Source organism: Ptychodera flava (assembly GCF_041260155.1).
Source record: "Ptychodera flava strain L36383 chromosome 23 unlocalized genomic scaffold, AS_Pfla_20210202 Scaffold_23__1_contigs__length_28996876_pilon, whole genome shotgun sequence".
In the NCBI taxonomy this organism is placed as follows: Eukaryota; Metazoa; Hemichordata; class Enteropneusta; family Ptychoderidae; genus Ptychodera; species Ptychodera flava.
In genome coordinates this window covers 6,537,572-6,561,823 of record NW_027248277.1, presented here as the reverse complement: position 1 = coordinate 6,561,823, position 24,252 = coordinate 6,537,572, and the positions used below count along the sequence as shown (strand labels likewise).

At 36.7% G+C, this 24,252-nt stretch overlaps 2 protein-coding genes across 2 annotated transcripts in view; both read left to right on the top strand.

Moving 5' to 3' along the window:
• The first annotated feature begins 70 nt into the window (after positions 1 to 70).
• LOC139124109 (acetylcholinesterase-like) lies at positions 71 to 10,075 on the top strand. Its single transcript, XM_070690252.1, has 5 exons — positions 71 to 185; positions 2,455 to 2,634; positions 4,219 to 4,858; positions 5,552 to 5,739; positions 7,241 to 10,075. The coding sequence occupies exons 3-5, from the start codon at positions 4,527 to 4,529 to the stop codon at positions 7,312 to 7,314; spliced, it is 594 nt and encodes a 197-aa protein (XP_070546353.1). The 5' UTR covers positions 71 to 185; positions 2,455 to 2,634; positions 4,219 to 4,526; the 3' UTR covers positions 7,315 to 10,075.
• A 1,789-nt stretch (positions 10,076 to 11,864) lies between these two features.
• The window catches only part of LOC139124105 (acetylcholinesterase-like), a 40,504-nt gene continuing 28,116 nt past the window's right edge, over positions 11,865 to 24,252 (top strand). Inside the window, exons 1-4 of the mRNA XM_070690248.1 lie at positions 11,865 to 12,314; positions 18,161 to 18,317; positions 18,798 to 18,875; positions 20,042 to 20,160. Of these exons, the coding sequence (XP_070546349.1) occupies positions 11,949 to 12,314; positions 18,161 to 18,317; positions 18,798 to 18,875; positions 20,042 to 20,160 (720 nt within the window). The 5' untranslated portion in view covers positions 11,865 to 11,948. The remainder of the gene's footprint in view (positions 12,315 to 18,160; positions 18,318 to 18,797; positions 18,876 to 20,041; positions 20,161 to 24,252) is intronic.

Below are 24,252 nucleotides of genomic sequence, written 5' to 3'. Positions count from 1 at the left end.
GTGTTGTTAAAGATGTAGTACTATTCACAAGTTGATACACAACATCCCCTTTGTTTCTTTGTACAGTTTTTGGTGGAGATAAAGACAAGGTTTCCCTGTTCGGTAACAGTGCTGGGTCATTGAGCTGTGAATACATGTTGCTGTCTCCCTTGATGCAGGGACTTTTTCACAGGGTTATAATGCAGGTATGTAAAGCCTAAACGGCGGTGCAGATCCAGTTGGTGTGAAATATTAACTAAAGGTAATAAGTAGACTTTGTTCAAGTTGGTGTATTTTTAAAAATAACCCATTTGCAATAGTTTCTCTTGTTTCTCTTTTATTTCATACGATCCTATTTGCCAAGCTAAGGTCAGGTCTCCCAAGGTCAGGTCTCCCTAGAGATTGAAAGCGTTACATTTGTGTCTGCGTAGTAGTGACTTTGGTGAAACTCTCCTGTATTGTGTACACCTAACTCATAGCATTCGCCCACTCACAAGTTTCCTATGAAACCAGCTGGAACGCGAATTCTAGCGTTCACTCCCAAACCAAAACAAACACAAAATCAAAAAAAAATTACAAAATAGAGACTTTAAACAAGTCTTGCTAAAGCGAAAGATTTAAAACTTTTGCTTACACTTCCTCAATAAAACTTTTGACCATTCTCTTACCACATAGAATAAAATCAGGGGTCACCATGCAAAGTTTGGTACTAAGAAAACAAATTACGTAACATTTACAGATATTTGACATTTAAGTTGGCGGCAATGGTTTGGACCTAATATATGATTCCCAGTGGTCAGTGTTGAACTGTTTACAGGAAATTGGATTGGATGAAACAATAGCTGAATAATAGGAAATTCGTTCAATCACTGAATTTTGGGATGAATCAACACAAAACATATGGCGTGATTTAAGTCAAAGATCACGATTTCTCGTTAAAACGAATAGTATTTCATTGTGTACTCAACATTATGCATCTAAGTGGAGAGTATAAATGATCTCCCAACAAACAAGATGCACACCTACTATGATGCCTGATCTCAGGAGTCATAGAAGGGCATTCAGAACTACTTTTGAAGAGTTCTTTTCGGGTTACCCGTGGTTTATATGTCTCACAGTAAGTGAGGCTACCCAGAATTCTCCATGATCTGTACACACGGAGATCACTCACTGAACTGAAGCAAATTTCTTCTGTACACAGAACAACTCGGTCCATATTTCAAAATTCTGGCAACATAGTTCTGATAATCATAATTTTCTGATTTCTCACTGTGAATAATGAGAAGATCAACCTCTTTTTCACGGACACTGCATGAAAACCTAATAATACTTACTGTATTAACATGGATTATTGCCTGTATTTTAGCTGAAGAGTGCATATACAGATGAATACAGTCAAGAATCCATTTTTTGTATTCAGCAAGCCTGTATTCATGTGGATTCATGTGAATTCACGTGTATTATACTATAATACAGGCAACACATTAATGTGTATTTATCTGAATTATTGGGTTTTTTATGCAGTGGGAGGAGATAGCAGTTTTGTAATTTTGTCGACAGAGATTTTTGACAGCCATACACACTATTTTCAAGAAAACTAAGGGAATAAGTTGCATCTCTGTTGGTAAAACAAAGGGTATTGATTTTTTTTAATGTTCGTAACAAAGGAAATTTGCATGTCTGACAGGTGGTATGATGAGACCATCTTAGTTGCTGATAAGTTTATCTTGAAAAATGTGCTATTTTTAGCACCTCCAAACATCGACTTCTAATTCAATTTACTCTTGAATTTTAAACATAATCAATTATTTTGGAACATAGTTTTAACAAATAATCCTGAACTTAAATTGTAAGTTAAAAATTGTTAAGAAACTGATAAAATTGAAAAAGCCTTTAGCAAAAAATGTCAGAGTAAACAAATCAAGGGGAATTGTGGGTAGCCTCACTTACTGTGTGTCTCTTCATCATTTTAAGTTTCGCTCCCTTAAATAGTTTTTCCCTCGTGCCATGGGTAAACTACATGATGTTAAAATGCATTGTGGGTAATAACCAAACTTAGCACCACAAGAGTTTGATAAAGTGATCTCATGAATACATTAATATGTAATCGCTGTCATGGAAAAAATCTGTCAGCTCATTAAACTAGCTAAACCCGTTCATTTTTCATCTTTTCAGCCACCTCCAGTATTAAAGTCCTGTATAACCTAAACCTTGACATTTTGCTCCTGTAATCATGTGTTGTACAAGGACAAATATACAAAATATATATATAAAATATACAAAATTGAAAATATGGTAGACCGACTGAGACTTTTATGATTTACTTACGTTGAGTAATATTATTTAGAGTTCTGAGGATTTCAGCACGATTTTTGCAACAAAAAGGGCAGTTTTTTCACATACGATTTATTAATGAGTATCTGACTTCAACACGTATACATTAAAAGATTTATTTTATTTCTCATTCAATATCAGAGTGCAAGTGTGTTTATGAAGGGGTATTTCAGCACAGATTCCCGTATGCAGAGGAAAACGGCCCACGGACTTGGTAAACTGGTAGGGTGTGACCGAAAAACGACCGAAGAGTTGATTCAATGTCTCCGTGCTCTGCCAGCTCAGGATTTTAAAGAATTCTCAGACATCACAAAAACAAAGGTGAGAATCATGTTACTGTGTTTGTCTGTACCCATACAGCTACCAATGCAGAATAGCATTCCAATTGTGTCTTCACTTTTCCTTTATAACGATTTTAGTTATTCAAAATTTCAAACTACACATCACGTTTCTGTCTAAAATTCCAAGGAACTCCTGGATAATTAGAAATCGAGAGCTATTTCTAAAATAACATCTATTAAAATTTTCGATTTTTCCACAATGTATACCAGATGCCACACAATAAATTGCAAGAACGCTTGAAAAACATCATCAACAAAGCCTTTTTCTACAAAATGAATCACACCGTTACAAGTATGTAGTATCAGGGTATAATTCTACATATTTTTAAAAATCTTACTAATCGACAACATAGTTGTTGAATTTGGAGGACAAATTTTCCAACAGCGTATAGGAATTCTAATGGGCACTAACTGTACTCTCTTGCTTGCAGACTTACATTTGTACTCATATGAGGCAGAACGTATTCTGTAGCTAGAACTTTCATCCATACATTTAGATACATAGACGATGTTAATTAAATGATTACCTCCCGATTAAGTGAGAATCTCGCTAGGATTTATCATTCACAAATGTTGATTAAAAAAAAATATACAGAAACGGCCTCTGCTGCTTCATATCTGGATATTTTCCTAGAATATGACTCTAATGGTCACCTTTCTACCAGGCCATATGATTAGAGAGATGCTTTCAACTCAAATAGATAGATAGATAGATAGGTAGATAGATAGATAGATAGATAGATAGATAGATAGATAGATAGATAGATAGATAGATAGATAGATAGATAGAGGGATAGATGGATGGATGGATGGATGGATGGATGGATGGATGGATGGATGGACAGATAGATAGATAGATGGATGGATAGATAGATAGATTAATAGATAAATAGATTAATAGATAGATAGATAGATAGATTAATAGATAGATAGATTAATAGATAAATAGATAGATAGATAGATAGATAGATAGATAGATAGATAGATAGATAGATAGATAGATAGATAGATAGATAGATAGATAGATAGATAGATAGATAGATAGATAGATAGATAGAGCCATCCATTCATTATTCCACCCGTCCGTTCATCTCAATCAATCAAACATTTTACACTTCAGTCTGTCCGTGAAATGGATCGACATTCTTTAAATATTGGAATGATTTTCAATATTAATCTATATATATACCTGTGTACCTATCTATCTTTCTATGTATGTATGTATGTATGTATGTATGTATGTATGTATGTATGTATGTATGTATGTATGTATCTATGTGTCTATGTATCTATGTATCTATTTATGTATCTATTTATGTATCTATGTATCTGCATGTTTGTGTTGAAGTTTATGTCTGTGTGTCTGTCCATCTGCCCTTCTGTCCATCCTTTTATCCCCTATGCATCCACCCGCCCTTCCGTTCACCGATCCCTTCATCATGAATCTTTGCATTTATTCTTTCCACCTTCATTTTATTTGGACGAACTAACATTTGAATATTTCTTCATTAATTCCTGCAAGTGATATCCAATATCTCATCGATATTAATTTCACTCTTCACAGGAAACACTTGAAAACATAATCGGCCAAAGACTTCCTAGAATTGTATTTCCTCCCGTGGCCGATGGCTATTTCTTGACTGAGAACCCATCGAATGTTGTTGAAAAGATGGCTTTCACAAAGTTGGGTTTAGATCTCATGATTGGTAACTTGGCTGACGAAGGGATGTATTTCATTGCATTTTCAATGCCTGACATGTGGAACGAATCCAAGTTAACAATGAACAAAACGGTGTATGAGTCTTTAATGGGCAGTCTCCTTCCCGATGCTCGAATGAAAACCAACAGGCTGTTAAGGACGCAATCAAACTCATGTACATCAACTGGGATGACGCCGATCTCGAGGACTATGATAACTGTGACGCCCTAAGCCAACAGCTCGGTGACGTTTACTTCATATGCCCAGCTGACGCATCAGCGCGCGCATATGCCATGGCCGGTTTCAACGTGTACAAGTACCACATGACGCATGTGCCAAGCAAGTCATTCTGGTCTGTTAAGTGGATAAAAGCCGCCCACGCAGAAGACTTACCATTCGTTTTCGGTTGGCATTTCATGGATGGGATGAACTGGACTCTACCCAAGGAAGATGTTGATATGACATTAAAGGTGATGAAATATTGGACTAACTTTGCTAAAACTGGGTAAGTTGGAACGAATCAATATTTTACAATAAACATCAATGTTGCATACACATGACACGCAATTTTAAATTTTGCGTACGTCTTTTCCGATAGCGATTTTACACTCGCTTAAATAATATATTCCTTTCCTTTTGTATCTTTGCTCAAATTTTTATTGATTGCAGTCTGATTCGTAATATTTTAGGTGATAAATAGGATCTAAAATAACATTAATCATGGGAAAGTACCTGCAGGAACAACGAAAAATGTTACCGTGTTTTGGCGAAAATGAATTCAAAAGGACGACGGTGTTCATTACTAGACAGCGCCCTCATGCAACCTTACGAGGACGTTCCTATGTATGCATGTTTTGATATAAAGTGGAACCGAGAATTGACTTCCCTGCCAGTTATAGTATTCTGGGAATGGGTTTATCATAAATCCGTCATTACCCATTATCTTCAGTTCCTTGTGACGTGTCATTTGTGCTGCATGTGACACTCAGCTGCTTCTTATATCTGACTCCAGACAAATCACACCAATGCAGATACGACACATAGTTATTAATCGCCTAAATTGAGTTTTCAAAAACCTTTACCTCTCTTATGTTACGAAGAATTTCCATATTGTGAGAGGAGCATCCATGTTGATGAAAACTTGGATTCACTCTAAACGTTTTTTTTTTAAAACAAACATATCGCTTTACATTTTCAGCAATCCCAACCTTCCAAGAGAGGATGCAACTTTAACTGAAGAAGAGGCACGAAATGATTGGCCGCTGTTCAAAGTACCCGGATTAGAATACAAAGAAATTGCACTGACGATGTCAAACAAACGAGCATTGAAAGCCAAAGAGTGTGCCTTCTGGAATAACTTCATTCCTAACCTGATGAAAAATACTGGTAAATAATACTTAAATCGAAGAATCGGTAGTTGTTACTACTTTTGTTTGATCCAACAATTCATGCCGAGACGCCAACTGTTTGACTTGTCTACATAGCGTCTGCAAGTGAAGAACGCATTTTTGCATTCGAATACAAACCAGAATTTACTTGTCAGCATTAATCATGGAGTCTACTCAAGAGCAAGCCTCGTTGACAAACACAATATTGTCTTCACCTGTACAGGCAGAATCGACAAACACACTATTTTAAGCACGTGACATGTACAGACTGAGTTGACAAAATGACTCTTGTGTATCTCAACATGCTTTAAGAAATAGAAAAAAAATATTACGGTTAACATCAAAAATTAAAAATGGTGAAAAGAATCATCGAAAATTACAGTTATTGGTCATTTAAAATAATCAGGAAAATTCTTGCATAGACCCTACAAGTCACCTACGGCCTCCGTGCCTCCGACCCCACTCCGTCTAGCCTCGAGGTCCACTTTTAGCGCCGTAGCATAAAAACTGCTCATTTGAAAGTAAATGGTCTCCAGGGGAGATGATGATGTCACTGGCGTCCCTTTCAAAGTCAATCAGCCCAAATGTTCCCCACATGATTGGCAAATGATTAAATGGATGTTGTCATAAACTAGCCGAAAAACGTTCAGTTTATGAGCTAGTTTATGAGCAACATCCATATAATTATTGGCCAATCATGTGAGGAACATTTGGGTTAATTTACTTTCAAAGGGACGCCAGTGACATCATCGTCTCTCGTCTCTCCTTGAGACCACTCACTTTCAAATGAGCTGTTTTTAGCTACGGCATTAACGGTGGACCGGCGAGGCTAGACAGAGTGGGGTCGGAGGCACGGAGGCCGTAAGTGACGTTTAGGGTCTAGGCAAGGGGAATTCACCAACCAGCATTAACTCCTTATCCATGTCAATGCCTACAGCTAGGTTTCTTAAGCCTCAAGGTATAATGAGGCACACCTAAATTTGAATAACTGTTTTCTCTGAATAATTGCTTCTATAACATCATTATTAATGTAAATGACATTTTAGTGTCTGTTTTCTTTGAACTTCAAAATAAATAATGTCCCCGACCTCTCTGTACAGTTAACAGGTCAAAGCTAGGGGTCATTTATTTGAATTTGAAATACCTGGAAATGTTGACTAAATTAAGTTTGCATTTCCAATTCTAGGCTTAGCATGACGGCTTACTACTTTTCATTCTCAGTCTGCTGTTAAAAATATCAATTTACGCTGATGAATTACTTATTTATCTAAGAAATTACTCACATGATAATGTAAATGTAAAATATCAATTTACGCTGATGAATTTCTTATTTATCTAAGAAATTACTCACATGAACATTATATTTTCATTTGATACATTTCCCTCACTTTCTGATAATTACTTGACTATAGCCTCTGCTTTACTTCATTGTTGTGCGCATGCTCAGTCACGGCAAGCATCTCAACGCCACTGTCTTGTTCTTCATGTTCCATTTGTAGATCCTGACATGAAGTGTTTTGCAGATGAAGATGAAGCAGGAAAGTACACAAAAGACGCCAACATAAAACAGTAACCCTGAGCAAAACAAAGCCGTTGAAACATGTCCGATATTAACTTTTTGACTTTCAATTTGAGAGTTTTGTGCCCAGCGGCGCTAACAAAGTATTTTGCCTGATCATAATACGTGCCATGCCCTGCAATGACTTGCGGACACTGATAGGGTTAGAGGGAGCTTTTTTCCTTGATTGTTATAACTTGATGATCATTCAATACGGAGCGCTACTTAACACCGTCGTCGTTCTCAGATTTCCGCATGGGTGTAGATGTCAACAGTTGTACTGGTTAGCTTATTACGTCAAGTATAGATAAGTCGTTGATCGAGTAATCAGTAATACGATGATTAGTAGATATGCACCCAATGCAATATATCAACATTTAACGTGGAGAAAGGAATGGCGATCTTTATTATTTGTTTGTTTCTTCTTGTTGTTGTTGCTGTTCGAGCGTAGTTAATCTGTTTACTTGACTTTCTAATTTCCATTATTTCAAGGTGGCGGTCCGCTGAATAGCCTTCTTTATAATAACTCAACATTTGCTTTGAATTTGTATTTGCTTAGATGTTGCTGAAGACAGTTTAGAAAATATACCTTACTGTTTGATTGTTTATAGGCTTATTTGCATAATGTAAATATGGCAATCAGTTACAAAGAGACAACCCACCTTACTATCTAAACGTTTGTGTTGCGTTCGTGTTCGATTCGTTTCGGGTATGTGTGAAAATTTCCTAGATTACTATCCAGTTATTTATGTTACACTAGTGATTGTTTCGTTTCGGAATGTAGGGAAGTTTGGATTAATATGTACGATAACGTTTTGTGTGTTGGGGAAAGCTCATGGCGAGATGCAGCCAGACCTATGGTGTTATAAATGTGGATAGAATGACCCTTTAAATTTGACGCTTGCGTTACGAAATCCGAGTGTGGTTTCTCATCAGTCGCAGATGTTTCTTGCCTCAGTTTGTGTTTGTGGAAATTATTTTCAGTGTATCTAGTGTTCTTGCTCTGCAAGCAGAGAAGCAATTATATCAATGTTTGGACGGCTTTGTGAATTCGTTTGACGATCTGGTTTGTTTGTATTCTTGCTTTACTTCTGTAATTTTTGTACAAATGTGTCTCTTAAATTTTCGTTTCTCTTGTAAGTAATGATTGGTAATTCTGGGAACAGATTCTTAAGTATACTGTCTTTTTTTCTGTTTGTTCTTTGTCGTCTTTGTTTAGTTTTGTATAATGTTGAGTTTTGATTAATTGTCTTTCGCATTCGAGTACGTAATCTTTTGTGTTGAAAATGACAATGTGACCCCTGTCGAAGGGGTTTATGGTAATTTGTCTATTGTTTCCGAGTTTGTTTATCCCGATTTTTTTTGTTTTTTTTTGTTGTTTTGTTTTGGTTTTTTTTGGTACGCGACTTGTTCTGTTTCCTTTCATAAAAAGGGTATCTCTCAGAGTGTTGGTTTGGTTGCTTCGAGATAACTTTCAAATTTTGTGTTTGCTGTTGACTGGGGAGTCAGTTTGATTTTTGTTTGAATGGGTGTTGTTGTGATTGTTTGTGTCTCATAATGTAGTGTTGTCTCATTTTCCGACTGTATTTATTGAAATCATGAAGCAGTAGTTTTCTGTTTGCTTGTGTTGATGTCGGAATAAATTTTAGGCCTCTGCCTATCGCTATTTTTCGTTGTTTATTAGTTTGTACGACGATAGAGTTTTTATGAATTTCATCTCTTTGTCGGCTTTCCATTGAATGATGGCTCTTTTTTTTCTACGGCTTGGAACGTACCTCCGATTCTTTTGCCGTCCTCTTCTTGGTGTAATGGCAGGTAATTATTTGTTGATAAGTTCAAAAAAAATCAGACCGGAGTACCTTTCAAGCTCTCACCGCTTGATTGTGAATGATTTGGTGAGTTTATAGCCTGGTAGTTGTGCTCGCAGGTAGATCTGTAGGCTTCGCGGCACCAGTTCTTCGTGTAGGCACCTTTGCCAATAGATGCCAGCTGCTGCTCGATTGTTTGTTTCCCTGTCGATGTATAGCTGATGTAACTTGTTTCTTGTTCTTTTTAGTTTGACGAAAATTTCACTGCTGTCAATCTCTGTGGTGGTTTGTATCGGGGTTGAAAGCGTCAAGTCGGGTGACTTGCTTCGTGTGTTTCTTGAATTTAGCTTTGTTTGATTGTTGTGGGTGAAACATGACATGAAAGAACTGGTGGGAAAAATTTGATGAAGGCACCGCCTTCTTTTCGTATGGGTTTAGGGAATTACTGAAAGTATGTCCGTACGGCGTTTGGGCTCTGAAAGTGAATGAACTTTTTAAGGTTGCGATGATCATAATTTAAATAATCGGATGTGTAGATTACCAATTGCATTATTAAAAGACAATGACTATTGGCATTTTGTTAACAGCAAAGGGTAGTTCAATTCTATGGCTAAAAATCCTCTTGTAGGATATTTCCTGTCAGGTTTTGTTTGTACACAATGAACTCTGAGAGTGACCACCATGGAATCCAATTTATCATGTCATTGTCGACTTTTCAATTCAGTTCGATTCAATTGAAATATCTTTTTTTTTCTGTATTTAAAAAGAGAATTAAGTTGTAAACTGCATGCATGTAATTAAAAAAACATTTATGGTGAGTTCGAAACCTGGTTCAAGACCCGGTTGGTCCAGAGTAATGGACTCACTGTCGAAGGGCGGTGAGTTCGAGACTCTAGCACGGTGTTGTGCCCCTGAGCAAGGCACTTTACTCCTCAGTGCTCCTTTGGGGGTTAGTGGGTAATGAGAACCTCGTCCTGTAATTGGGCTAACGCCCGTTGGAAATAAGAAATAAGAAATAAATAAGAAACATGTATGATATACGATTTTCCATGACACTGAACTTAGTGTCAACGATGTCACGAGTTCGCTTGAAAATACATCAGGAGAAATACACAAATTTATCAGTGTGCCTCATTCAGTCTACTTCGTATCAATTACATAGTAAAGATTCACGCACAGGATTTGGATCCTAAAGCTAGTGAACTCACTCGAGACAAGTTGAAATTTGTGAAGGAATTTGTCAGGATCTTAACAATCATATCTGCCTTGTAGAAGTCTTTCTCTGAAAAGTGAAAATGTTGGTGATTGTAGTGCAGAACATATATTTAAGGGAATGGGCTATGACTGAGCAAAGACATCTGGATCTCAGTGACAACGACATTCAAGATGCTGGTCTAAGTAACTTTGAGAACTTTTTATGGCTAACACATCTTAATCTCATTAAACTTGACAAAGAAGGTGCTAAGGGTCTCAGTACAGTGATAAAAAATATGACTTGTCTTTGCCTAGAAGCCCTTGATATCAGTCACCCTAACATTGAAGACATTGTTGCTAAGAGTCTCAGTGTGGTTCTGCAAGTATTGCCAAGGATAAACCCAGCGAAAGGGGTATTCATTTGCAAGTGCACCTCAATTTTGGATGCAAAGACAGCGTAGTTCTGATTTTACTGCGAAAAAATTCGCTCAAAAGAGTTTCAAAACAAAAAGTATCATAAATGTGTCATGAACTGCTGAAATGACTTTATTTAAAGTTTCACGTTGCCAGCGTCCACATTTGGAAAAAGAGCGAGTAGATATTTTGAGGCCGCAGGGCACGATAAGATTTTGCGATGGCAGTTCTTTGCGGAAACTTAAAGCATTGAGTTTCTGCGTCCGTATTTTTTTGTTATGGGCAGGTAGAGTTTTCGCCTCCGCGCGAGCTTTTGTTTTTTCCGCATTCATAGTTAGGCATTCGCCGCCATCGTTATAGTTCAACATCACACTAAGTGCCTCATAGATTGTTACTACTGCGACCTGCTTTCATCGAAGGTCAAGTTGAAAAGTGTTAGCAGCTTTTAGAATCACTATGGTATTAGCAATGTTGACGCTGACTGATATTTTGTGGTAGCATAAAAACATGATTTGAGTGTTTGTTTCGCATTTGAAGTTGACGTCGCCGCTTAAAGTTGTAGCCGGGTGCTATTATTTTATATTTCGAATAAAAAAAATTGTTTTCTACCTTTGCATTTTCGACGGGGTAAGAGTTGTCGCTGAGGGATCCCAAACGGCTTTCCAAAATTTAACAAAATATCACCGATTTTAAGCACACCACATACTAGCCAAAAGTACTGGCGTTAAATATCTGCATTTTCTACGAAGTGCGTAGCCACGTAGTACTCCAAGGCAAAAACAAGGAAAAAGTCCATATTTTATAGAAAGGTGGCTGATCAAACATTTACATTAAGCAAACGAAAGAGGGCGGTCAAAACCACAGGACATGAATTGTTTCCTAGCCAAAGTAAAATAACGTTCAACATGCTTATCGTACTCTTTACATTTACGTCAAGGGACACTATAAACCTTGCTGACACCCAATAACGAAGAATTGATTCACCCGGGTTAAAGGCATCTTGACATCTCTGACGAAAACGCTTATGAATACAAAATGGGCAGAAGTAATGGTTTTGACATGTTGCAGGTCCAGAACAAAAGCTGTTTTCACTGATTTCAATGCGTATATGTGAATGAAAGTTTCGGGCATGCATAAAGGGAGCACATTGCAATGGAGGTGCGTACGTAACCTATGTCTGACCTTACATAATAAGCACAGAGCAGACAGGCGATATATTTTGGAGGCCACAACATGGCTTTCTACGGGGTGCACTGTCGGGTTGCTGTCTGTCTTGCTGTCCTATGTTTAGTCTTCGCTGACGATCCAATGGTTGAAATCACTTTGGGAAAACTGGTCGGCAAGTCTGAGATATCCTGGCACCCGGATGTAAACATCAATCGCACCATTCACATCTATGAAGGGATACCCTACGCTGAACCACCAGTCGGTGACCTGAGATTTCGTCCACCTCAGACGAAAGAGGGCTGGGGTGGGGTGTATCGGGCAACGAGCATTGGGTCGGCCTGTATTCAAGCCCTCGACTCCTTTGATGATATAACAGAGACACAGAGCGAGGACTGTCTCTTCCTGAACGTATACGTACCTGTGACACACTCTGTGAGTTATTTTTTAATTTTAATGAAGAATGTGTCCTGGGAACAGATACTTGGACTCTCACACTTTAACAACTCTTTTCTGCTATACCACTATGGGATTCATTTAAAGCTCTTGGTGTAACCGTCTTAGTTTTTCGAAAGTGGAATATTTAAATTTTCTCCATAGAAATGGCGGCCATTTTGAATTTTAAATATCGGTAAATCTTGGTTTATTTGTTTCTCTAATACAAAAATTTACATGGTGACCCCTGAATTTTATTCTTTATTTTGAAAGAGAATGTTGAAAGATTCCTTAAGAAAATTTTAAGCAAAAGTTTAAGTCTTTCACTTTCTAGGAGCATACTACCTTACGACGTTGTTTCATCTCACAGTTGGTATATATCTATAAATCAAAACATGGTAGGTCGGCAGCGTATGTAGGTATGTATGTATGTATATATGCATGCATGTATGTATGTATGTATGTATGTATGTATGTATGTATGTATGTATGTATGTATGTATGTATGTATGTATGTATGTATGTATGTATGTATGTATGTCCACATTTTAAACTTGAAAACTACAGCATCTATGATATTATCTTAGTATTTGATGTACTTGCGAACCCAGGTGTTGAGATATGGATTTGTTTAAACTAACAGGTCAGTGTCTATGTATACAAATGAGGTATAAAAAGAAAGCAGTAGTTTTAAATGTCGGGTTGAAAATTCCGAACACAGGTTTTAGGTGATCTAAGGTGTTATCGAATTCCAGAGACATTTGTATGTTCATATTTTTGGGTTCGTTTTATTTTGTTTTCGGCCTAAAGTTATTGTCATCTGACACTATTTTTCGCCATTGCTTTGAAACTTGTCATTCAAGTTCTTCAGGGTAACCTCCGTCAATATTGTACACATTCTCATGAAATTTATAATTTTGGTGCAAGTTTCTCAATTGTTGTATTTTCTTCTTCTTTGAATATGCTTTTAAAGTCGCTCAGAAACTGCATGTTCGAAAAGGTAACCTTGGTAATTTTTTGTTAAGGTAGTGGTGAAGAGTTGGTATTTGTATTTTGGACAATTGTTCTGTTATTTTGTTAATCTATTCTATTGTCTGACACCATTTGTCAAGTTACTTTAAAATTATATTTGCGGTCCTTAGGCGTTCTTCTTAGTGTTAGTTTAAATCATAAAGAACATGCAGTATTGTATTTTTTGTGAATTGCTTTTGTTTGTGGTCAGAAAATACCTAGAACTATCATTAATTCCTGGTATAGAATAGTGTCATTGCAAAACGTGAGAATCACCTATAGTATGAAGTCAGCATACGCTGATTTCAAATGACAGGTTTTTAAATTTTAATAGGAAGACCTTGAACTTTTTATAAGTTTTTCTTTTATCGATTTTTACAAAAATTAATGTTAACAGATAACTTTTGCATTGCTCTGAAATTTGAGAATGAGATGCAAGTGTAATATTTTTGTTATTTTTGATAAACAAAACTCTGAAATTTAGCATAGACATTTCTTTGGGTGGTAGGAACATAAAACTCACTTAGATTATGTTAAAATGAAGAAAATTATTAAATATTATGACAGGATTGTTATACCTTATACCCCCCCCCCGAAAAAAATAAAGTACATTATATGGTGACTTAATAAGCATTTGATATGGTAAACTGTATTTGCTGTCAAACTGCAGGAAAACATCTTTAAATATCATTGCTGGATGTGATTTTAACAGGTTGGGTGTCCAATCAAATATATTTAATAATTTTATCAATGTTGAAGAGTATCAAGGTCGTACATACTTTACATATTTTATAGAAGGTGAGTTTATTGTTACATGTTGACGTCTCCTCTCATGCCTTTGTATCTCTTTATGTCTTCGTTCACGCTATCAACAAATTATCTTAGTCGAAGAGGCCCAGCTAGGTCAAATTTGGAAAATACGTGGTCAAGATAATGTCAGTGAAAATGCATTAGTTGGTCTCAATTTCATCACTCTTGTCTTGTGTGATTTAGTTTTGCAAGTTGTTCCAAAATGGATGATCCATATGTATTGGAAGAAATAATAAAAAACGTTTACTTTTCCTCGTAGAGTTTCCGAGCTAATGGTAACATGTTAAAATCTGTTCATATATTTGGTATATAGGCAAAATGTTGACGTTGGTTCAAAGTTCACTGGCTGGCAGTTTTGCAAATACCATTATCATATTAGTGATGTGGCATTGTTAACAATATTAGCCTTAAAGAAACCCTAAATAGCGTTCGTTAACCTCAGCATATATTCATACTAATAACCTTGCGATGGGCCTTGTAAGTGTGTACACTGCCGAATGTACACTGTCTATTTTACATGTAACGACAGTCTTTGATCATGCCACCATAGACAAAGGACGGACCAACTGTTGTTTACATGAATTACATTCAATAAGATATCACAGGGAACAGATGAAAGGACCCTGGGATGGGGAGGAGGTTTTTTTGTGCAACGGTTTACCTTATTTGATTTTATTAATTTTGACTGTGATATTTCAAATAAAGAGTTCAACTCCACACCGTCTGACTGCTTTATAATATTACCGACACTGCATGAAAACGCAATAATACAGCTAAATTCACACTGATTGGTTACCTGTATTATAGAATAATACACGTGAATTCACATGAATCCATATGAATACAGGCTTGCTGAATACAAGCAATGGATTATTGACTGTATTCATCTGTATATGCACTCTTCAGCTAAAATACAGGCAATAATCCATGCTAATACAGTAAGTATTATTGGTTTTTCATGCAGTGCGACAAGTCCTTATCTCCTCTTCAACTTGTGTATACACCACTGTAATTGCTCCGAAAACATTGCCAACTTGCTAATCCGCTGTCTGTATCAGCGGATTAAGTGATTGAGTCAACACCACAGCCGTCACACACGTAGTGAAATAAGGAAAGGGTGAAAATCACAGACACAGTATCACAAGAAAACGCAAATCTGAGCAGATGTAGAAGTCAATCGAAATTTAACGACTATCAAAAGCATCGCTATACCGATGAACTGTTACATGCCAAAGTACGCCGTCTAAAATGGTCATCTTGAGCCAGAAAACAACCTACATTTTTGAGTCGGTCATGGTCCGATGTCGTCCGTAAGAGCGGAAGTCGGAAGTAGAACCTTTTGACCTCAAACCTGTTTATTTCCAATCCAGAAGTAAACATATTTCCCATAATGCGTTTGGTGTTACATAATGTCAAAGTTAGTACATCATGCTCAAAACGAGCAAAAGTTTTATAAGATCACGCTACACGACTGGTTTTAATCAATCCTACAAAATCAAAACAAGGATTCAATTTGTATAACGATGAGTTCGAGAATATAACCAAAACTTCTGTAAATCCTGCACGGAAAGAGCTGAAGGGCGAGGTATCACGTTTCCTGCCTCTGCATCTACACGAACCTCCTTGGTCAATCGAGGTGGTAGCTTCAACAGCCACAGACAAGGAGAATTTTTCTCCTTGTAGCGAGGCTCAGACAGCATCAACCGAACCGAACACCGCTGCAGGCAGCTCAATATAGATCGATGTCATCATGTATGCCAGTATTATACACTATCCATATTATTCGATGCCACCATCGATGCATCGTCTTCGTACATCTATAGCGTCTATCGTAAACGTAGCACACCGTCATCGACTGTGACTGACTCGTTTGCCCGGCCTCCCCGCTAATACATCAGCGACAATCCGTACCAATGAAGTTCTCACCTACAGGTACTCCAAAGAAACCTCCACAATGTGCACATCGTATCAACAAAACATCTTGAATGGCAAGGAACACGATTAGACTTCCTAATATTAACCCCAGTTATTACCAGGATTACGAATTTACTGACATTTTCTTGCCCGTTCTCGTTTTAAAATGTTATTGTGTTTTTCACTTCCGCGTCCATGTGTAGCGTAAGTTATAGTATTTTCCCCAAAGACGGACAGCCCACGCTTCACTTTCCGAGAACAAGATGGATAAAATCATCAACTTTTATTCAGTTTTTTGTTTGTGTACTGGTACTGCAAGCACGCCTTTTCAATAAAAACGATTTCATGGTATTTGATACATTGTCTGTGTATTCTGTCTGTAAAAACGTCAGCGGCTGCGTTTAGGTTGTTGCGCGGCACAACAGAGAGTCCAAGCTGACTTTTATATATTTTCGCTGTATTATTATGCACTTTCCACCAGTATCATTCCTCAAACACGCAACTCAAGGACGACAGTACATAATCTGAATGAACTGAAAGGATGGACTTAGCTTTTTAAAGTTCTAGGGTAAGAAAATGTAGTCAGGAACTTAACCTATGTCATCAAAAAATTTGTAACGTTACGTTGCCGTCTCCTTCAGGCCGCCCAGATCATGTATTTTAATTTTTTCTGAGCTGTCTCTCCACATGGCTGTTGTTAGTGACTTTTTAACTTTTCTACATTTTCTCTCCTGATCGGTCGGACGGTAGCCTAGTTGATTTCATCACAGACAAGGAGCTTCAATATCCTCCACGAGAATAGTTTAAGCGTCCACGGTCGTAGATTTCAGGTTTCCGATTTTTTCCCAATGTTTTCTCTCTCCACAACAATCGCACCAGGTCGTGGCTGTAAAGTGTTGAATTTTCACGACATTTTTCTCAACGACCGTGACTTTCATGTATTCGACTTCATTTTCTGTCCACGACCGGTTGAGGTAGTGGCCGTAAAGTGTTAAATTTTTCCCGACATTTTCTCAACGATCGGTCATGAGGTTATGGCTTTCAAGCTTTGAATTTTTTCCCCGGTATTTTTTTTCAACGACCGGTCGTGGCTATAAAGTGTTGAATTTAGCCCGAAATTTTCTCAATGATCGGTCATGAGGTTATGGCTTTCAGGTTTTTACTTTTTTCCCCGGTAATTTTTCTCCATGACCGATCGTGAGGTCGTGGCTGTAGGTATAAAATGTGGAATTTTGCCAACATTTGTCTACACGACCGGTCGCGAGGTTGTTGCTTTCAGTAATGTCTCTCAATGGCCGGTCACTAGGGAGCTCCTTTACCGTTTATTTATGAATAATAAGTTGTGTACCTTCCTATTTATTTACGAATTCATGAATATTTTAAGCGTCCACTAGTTTTACGGACGACATCGTGACACTGTGTCTGAGATCTTCAACCCTTTCCTTATTTTAATGCGTGTGGGACGGCTTTGGTGTTGACTCAATCACTTAATCCGCTGATACGGACAGCGGATTAGCAAGTTGGCAATGTTTTCGGAGCAATTACAGTGGTGTATACACAAGTTGGAGAGGAGATAAGGACTTGTCGGTAATATATAAAGCTGTCAGACGGTGTGGAGTTGAACTCTTTATTTGAAATATCACAGTCACAATTAATAAATTACTTGTATAGCAATAAAGGAAACAGTCAGACGGTTTGGAGTTGAACTCTTTATTTGAAATATCACAGTCAAAATTAATATAATCAAATAAGGTAAACCGTTGCACAAAAAAAAACTCTCTCCCCACCCCATGGGACTGATTTCTTTCCCCTATGATTCAATAAGATATTACAACTGGGTACCTTTTCCTTTCGTATGGTAGATTGTATGACTTTTTTTGATGTGCAAGGTTGTATGGTGTTGTAAATGTGTTTTGTATATGTTTTATATGTTCAAATCCACTTACCATAATAAATATCACAAGCTAAAGCCCAAAGAAGCTACTAAATATCGTAGCACACTCATTCCCAATGCCACATGTACAGAAATTTGAGTAAAATGTCATTAACACTCTCTCCCTATGGCTCGTCTGGACGGCACTTCAAACTGAATTGGCTTTATAAATTTTCAGACAGATCGGCTACCTGTAATGGTATGGATCCATGGCGGCGCATTCATTCTTGGCTCTGGAAGTTGTTATTACAACGGCACACCCTTAGCTGCAATTGGTGACGTCATCGTTGTAACCTTCAATTACCGACTTGGTCCCCTAGGATTCCTGTCTACAGGTAGGGTGAACGCCATGAAACTCGTGTTTCACTTGTTCTTACAGAATAATATGTAGGGGCTATATTCCGGCCAATTATCTGTGACTGACCTAATTATTCATATGATTTATCATTATCACAGTCTATGAGAGCAGTAAACAATAGTATCTAGACATGCTGGCGATCAGAAAATCTTGCATCGCTATTGTAGCTGGCAATGATAGCAATCAAAGATGTACGTTTTAGTGCAATTGTAATATATATATTATATAATATATATATATATATATATATATATATATATATATATATATATATATATATATATATATATATTTACTTATTTATTTATTCATTCATTTATTTATCTATATGTCTGTTTGTTAATCAACGTGTCCATTAATTGTTTTCTTGAATGTGCACTTATTGCTTTCACCGTTTACCAATTTCATGGTTACTGTAGACAGTATTTACATTCATTATAATGATTTCCTGTTTCAGGCGATGAACACGCTCCAGGGAATTATGGTCTGCTTGACCAGATGGCAGCTATACAATGGGTACATGACAATATAGAAGGTAGTAACCAAAATACGGAGAATTGATTTTGTTCAAGCTTTTCCTGACCGAAGTTCAGTGGCTTTCAATTAGATGCCACAACTCGGTATGTAAGACGGACTAATTGTACTTGTGCGATATAAGCAATAAGTTCATATATCCCTACTTAATAACAGTACATCAGCATGGAGAAACTCAGTCTATACTAATAGTCGATCATATGGTTGCTATTTATCTACAATGTAGCTGTTTTACTGTATAATTTGAAAGCTAATATAAGAAAATATGTTTTTTCATTTATTTTTAGCTGAAAAAATCTTTTTAGCTCTACGACTCTCAGCTGAATTGTTAAAAAGTTACATTTAGATCACACCTAATCACACTGTTTACTTATCAGTCAAGACAAAACACATAACTTTAGTATTGTAAAAAGGTTGCAAACGACAAAATTAAACAATAAAGTTCAAACACGATATTTATACATCATATATAAAATCCTCAACAACCACACTTTTGAATAACTGTGCAAATATGACACATGGTATGAATGTATACTGAACCAATAATAAACCTGCACAACAAATACAGAAATGAAAAAAAGAAGAACAAAAATTAAATAAAAAAAGGAAATAAACGCAAGGCCGAAAATTGAATAAAAACGAACCAAAATACGTAAATGTTAAGTCGATACAAATTTAAAGTATAAAGCATTTAGTGCCTGCAAAGCATTACTATCCTAACCTTTATGTAAGATTCTTGCAACTTGTTCTCGTGGAGTACAGATTTTAGATCGTGATTCACATGCTGACGGTGCGGGGTTCGAGCCCCAGCAGCGGTGTTGTTATATAAAAATAGTCTAAATAATACATAGCACTTTATCATTCTCTTATTAATCAACCGCTACTTCCACATAGGTATCAGCATGGAGTAGACATGTACAGAGTTAGGCAATTACAGTAAGAGGGAGTGTTGTGAAGATAGTGAAAACTTGGGACCTTGTTTTCAATTGTCTCTCCGTAAGTTTCCAAGCCCCCATTCCTAACTTTACACTCAAAATCAATCGCCCCTTTTAGAACATAACCTTTTACATCCTTTCAATAAGTATATATATCTTTGCCGTTATCAGTTTGTGGTTATACTAAGGGTAAAGTAGTACCTATAAGCTCCCATTTGTTTCTTTGTTACAGCTTTTGGCGGAGATAAAGACATGGTTACCCTGTTCGGTAACAGTGCTGGGTCATTGAGTTGTGAATACATGTTGCTGTCTCCCTTGATGCAAGGACTTTTTCACAGGGTTATAATGCAGGTATGACATGTAGATAAGACGGTACAGGTCCAGTTAAGTTAAATAATCAATTAAACGTAGTGTACGCCTCGAAAGTCAAGACCTTAACTATTCCTTAAACTTCGTCAATTAAATTTTTACCAATCCTCTTATCAAATGAAGAATGAAAAGTAGGATCACTATGCAAAGTTTGGTAGTAGAGAAGCAAATTACCTGATATTTACCAATATTTAAAATTCAAAATTGCAAAATCGCTCCTAAGGCAAGCCTTAATAACAGTGGACCCACAGAAATAGTATTGTACATTTTGAAAATAATTAAAGCATAATAAGTAGGATGACTATGCATTACAGGGTCACTTAGGTGAGCAGTGAATCCGCAAAAAGGCCTTATTTTCGGAGTTTAATGTACCCACCTTACATACTACCACATCATTCGTCATTTAAAAGCTTATTATCTCTACTTTAAGAATATTGACGATCTGGAGCTGCCAATTTGGGCCATACCCCCTAATTTTCATAATTCACACGGGTACCGAATTTGCATAAATGCGATATAAAATTATAAAATTCACTGTTAACTACTTTAAACATACTTTTAAACTATCAAGTGATATATCAAATGAAAGGTATTTGCATGTAGAGTACAACTTGATATCCAAAGACATTTTTAAATTGATGTCACTGAAATATTTTCATATTTAGGCCTATATTGAAAATAATGTTTTCCTCTCTTGAATAACAATATTTTAAAAATTTCAACACATACAGCTACATCATACAGCTACATCATTCATCATTTGAAAGCTTATTATTTCTACTACAAGAAAATTGACAATTTTGAGCTGTCAAGCAGGGCCATAGCCCCTAATTTGCATAATGTACAAGGGTAACCAATTTGCATAAATGCAATATAAAATTACAAATTCATTGTTCACTACTCTAAACATACTTTTAAAATATCGAGTGATATATCAAATGAAAGGTATTTGCATGTAGAATACGAAACGGATATACAATATAGAACGAGATATGTAATTTTGTTTCACTGAAATGGTTTCATATTTATATTGAAAAAATATTTTCCCCTGTTGAATAACAATATCATAAATATTTCATCACATATAGCCACATCATACAGCCACAGCATACGTCATTTTAAACGTAATTATCACTAATTCAAGAAAATTGTCAAAGTTGAAGTATCAAGTAAGGTCGTATCCCTACATTGCATAATTTACACATGTAAGTAATTTGCATAAATGCAATATAAAATTAGAAAATTCATTAACTATTCTAAACATACTTCCAAATTATCGAGTGATACATGCAATGAAAAGTATTTGCATGTAAAAAAAACAAAATTTACATCGAAAGAGAAAGTGGTTTTACTGAAACATTTTCATATTTGTGGTGAAAAAAAATTATTTTCCCCTTTTGAATAGCGGCATTTTAAAATTTTAACAGTAGCAGTATCAATCCAACCACATGCATTATGATGTGCTAACTGTAATTTAATTGTCCTACTGCGAGCTCGTTTGAATTTATTGACTATGATTCCGGTGAAACGAGTATATAGTAGGAAATAACTGCTGCCGTTCATTACCGTAGTTTTCAATTTTCATTGATTCATAGGTATCTCATATCAACCAGAATATTTATTTTTTGGTCTATTTTGTTTCTTATTCAAAATTAGAGTGCAAATGTGTTTTCAAGGGGTATTTCAGTACAGATTCCCGTATGCAAAGGAAAACGGCTCATGCACTTGGTAAATTGATAAGGTGTGAGCGAGAAACAAACGAACAGTTGATTCAGTGTCTCCGTGCGCTGCCCGCTCAGGATTTTAAAGATTTGTCGGGTATCGAAACAAAGGTGAGAATCTAACCGAATGCCTGTGCTCAATCAACATTGATTTTCAATATGTGAATGAACCACGAATTAAAACTCTCTCTCTCTCTCTCTCTCTCTCTCTCTCTCTCTCTCTCTCTCTCTCTCTCTCTCTCCTCTCTCTCTCTCTCTCTCTCTCAGGCAACCCTGCCTGTCTATCTCTACCTACCTATCTACCTACCTATCTACCCTCTATCTATCTCTCTATCTATCTATCTACCCATCATCTATCTATCTATCTATCTATCTATCTATCTATCTATCTATCTATCTATCTATCTATCTATCTATCTATCTATATATCTATCTATCTATCTATCTATCTCTCTCTCTCTCTCTCTCTCTCTCTCTCTCTCTCTCTCTCTCTCTCTATATATATATATATATATATATATTATGTCCATATATATATCCGCATATCTATCTGTCGCTGCAGTTATGAATGTCTGTGTCTCTATATCTGTCCGTCAGCCCTTACGTCAACCCGGCCATCCTTTCTTCCATCAATAAATTTATCCACTCCTTCATCGCCATACTTCTTATTGAATCTCTTCACCTTCCTGTTATTGGAATGAACCAACATTCGAGTACATATTTGTTAAGCACTGCAAGTATTATCCAAAATGTCATGGGTATTAATTTTACTCTTCACAGGAAACGCTTGAAAAGATAATTGGTCAAGCACTTCCTTATATTCCATTTCCTCCAGTGGCTGATGGCTATTTTTTGACTGAGAATCCATCGCGTGTTGTTGAAAAGATGACTTTCATTAAGTCGGGTTTAGATCTGATGTTGGGTAACTTGGCAGACGAAGGGATGTATTTCATTGCATTTGCAACGCCTGACATGTGGAACGAGCCTAAGTTAACAATGAACAAAACCGTGTATGAGTCTTTGATGAAAATTCTCCTGGGCGATGCTCGAATGAAAACCAACCAGGCTGTGAAGGACGCAATCAAACTCATGTACATCAACTGGGATGACGCCAATCTTGAAGACCTTGACTACGTTGACGCCCTCAGCCAACAGGTCGGTGATGACTACTTCATATGCCCAGCAGACGCGTCTGCTCGCGCATACGCCAAGGCCGGCTTCAATGTGTACAAGTACCACATTACGCATGTGCCAAGCAAGACATTACGGCCTATTAAGTGGATGAAAGCTACGCACGAAGAGGACTTACCATTCGTTTTCGGTTGGCATTTCGTGGATGGGATGAACTGGACTCTACCCAAAGAAGAGGTTGATATGACACTGAAGGTGATGAAATATTGGACTAACTTTGCCAAAACTGGGTAGGTGTGAGTAAATCAATATTTTGTTAGGACACTGGGGTAAATGTTTTATGTATGTACGTAGAGTATATTTACGTGCATGAAAGACCATAGTATAGAGCGTAAAACTGCATACGTAAGCGGAACGTGACCGGATACGTCATCGCGTTAAGCGCGCTCATATCATGTTCTGACAATGTCGTTTGGTTGTCGTTTTCTTAGTGAAATGGCAACTCATTATTTAAATCTCTTTCGAGGACGATCTTTACGTACGCTTCAATAATTGCATTCCCTTCGTTAAAATTTGTATTCTCCCTGTATTTTTATTGCTGTCTGATCTTGAGATATATTGACTGACAAATAGGATACAGAGTTACACTTACAAGGCTCCTGCAGACAAATGCAGACGTTAGTACATACGCATAGGCACTGCTAGCATACTATGCTGATAAAATTCAGACTTTTCAAATAAACTTTTCGATTGCTTTTAAGACCGTGACAACAACATTGATTTCTTCTTTTGTTCAAACGCAAATTAAAAAATTAAGTATTTCAAGTTCATAGAACTGTATGCCAGTTAACATAATGTAAAAGCAAAATGCTGTTGTGTTCGAGTCGGTTGTGTGAACGTCGTAAACCGAATCAGTGCAATACATGTACGTTAAAGCCCTTTGAGAGCTAAAGTCATTTTTATTGTCTTTCAAAAATATAATCAAGTAATATTTTAGTCACATTTTGGCCAAAATTTTGATAAACATTGCAGTGAATGATATTTAATGTCCATCTGGTCCAAGATTATCACAAATTCGTGGAAATTTGTAAAATGTTGCGCAATATTCTCAACGTACCCTTACTAGGAACATCCCAATTTATGCGAATTAGGGGCTGACTCTATCCAAACTCAATAGCAATAAATGTTGACCCTCTTGTCATCCTCATGGTCAAATGGAATG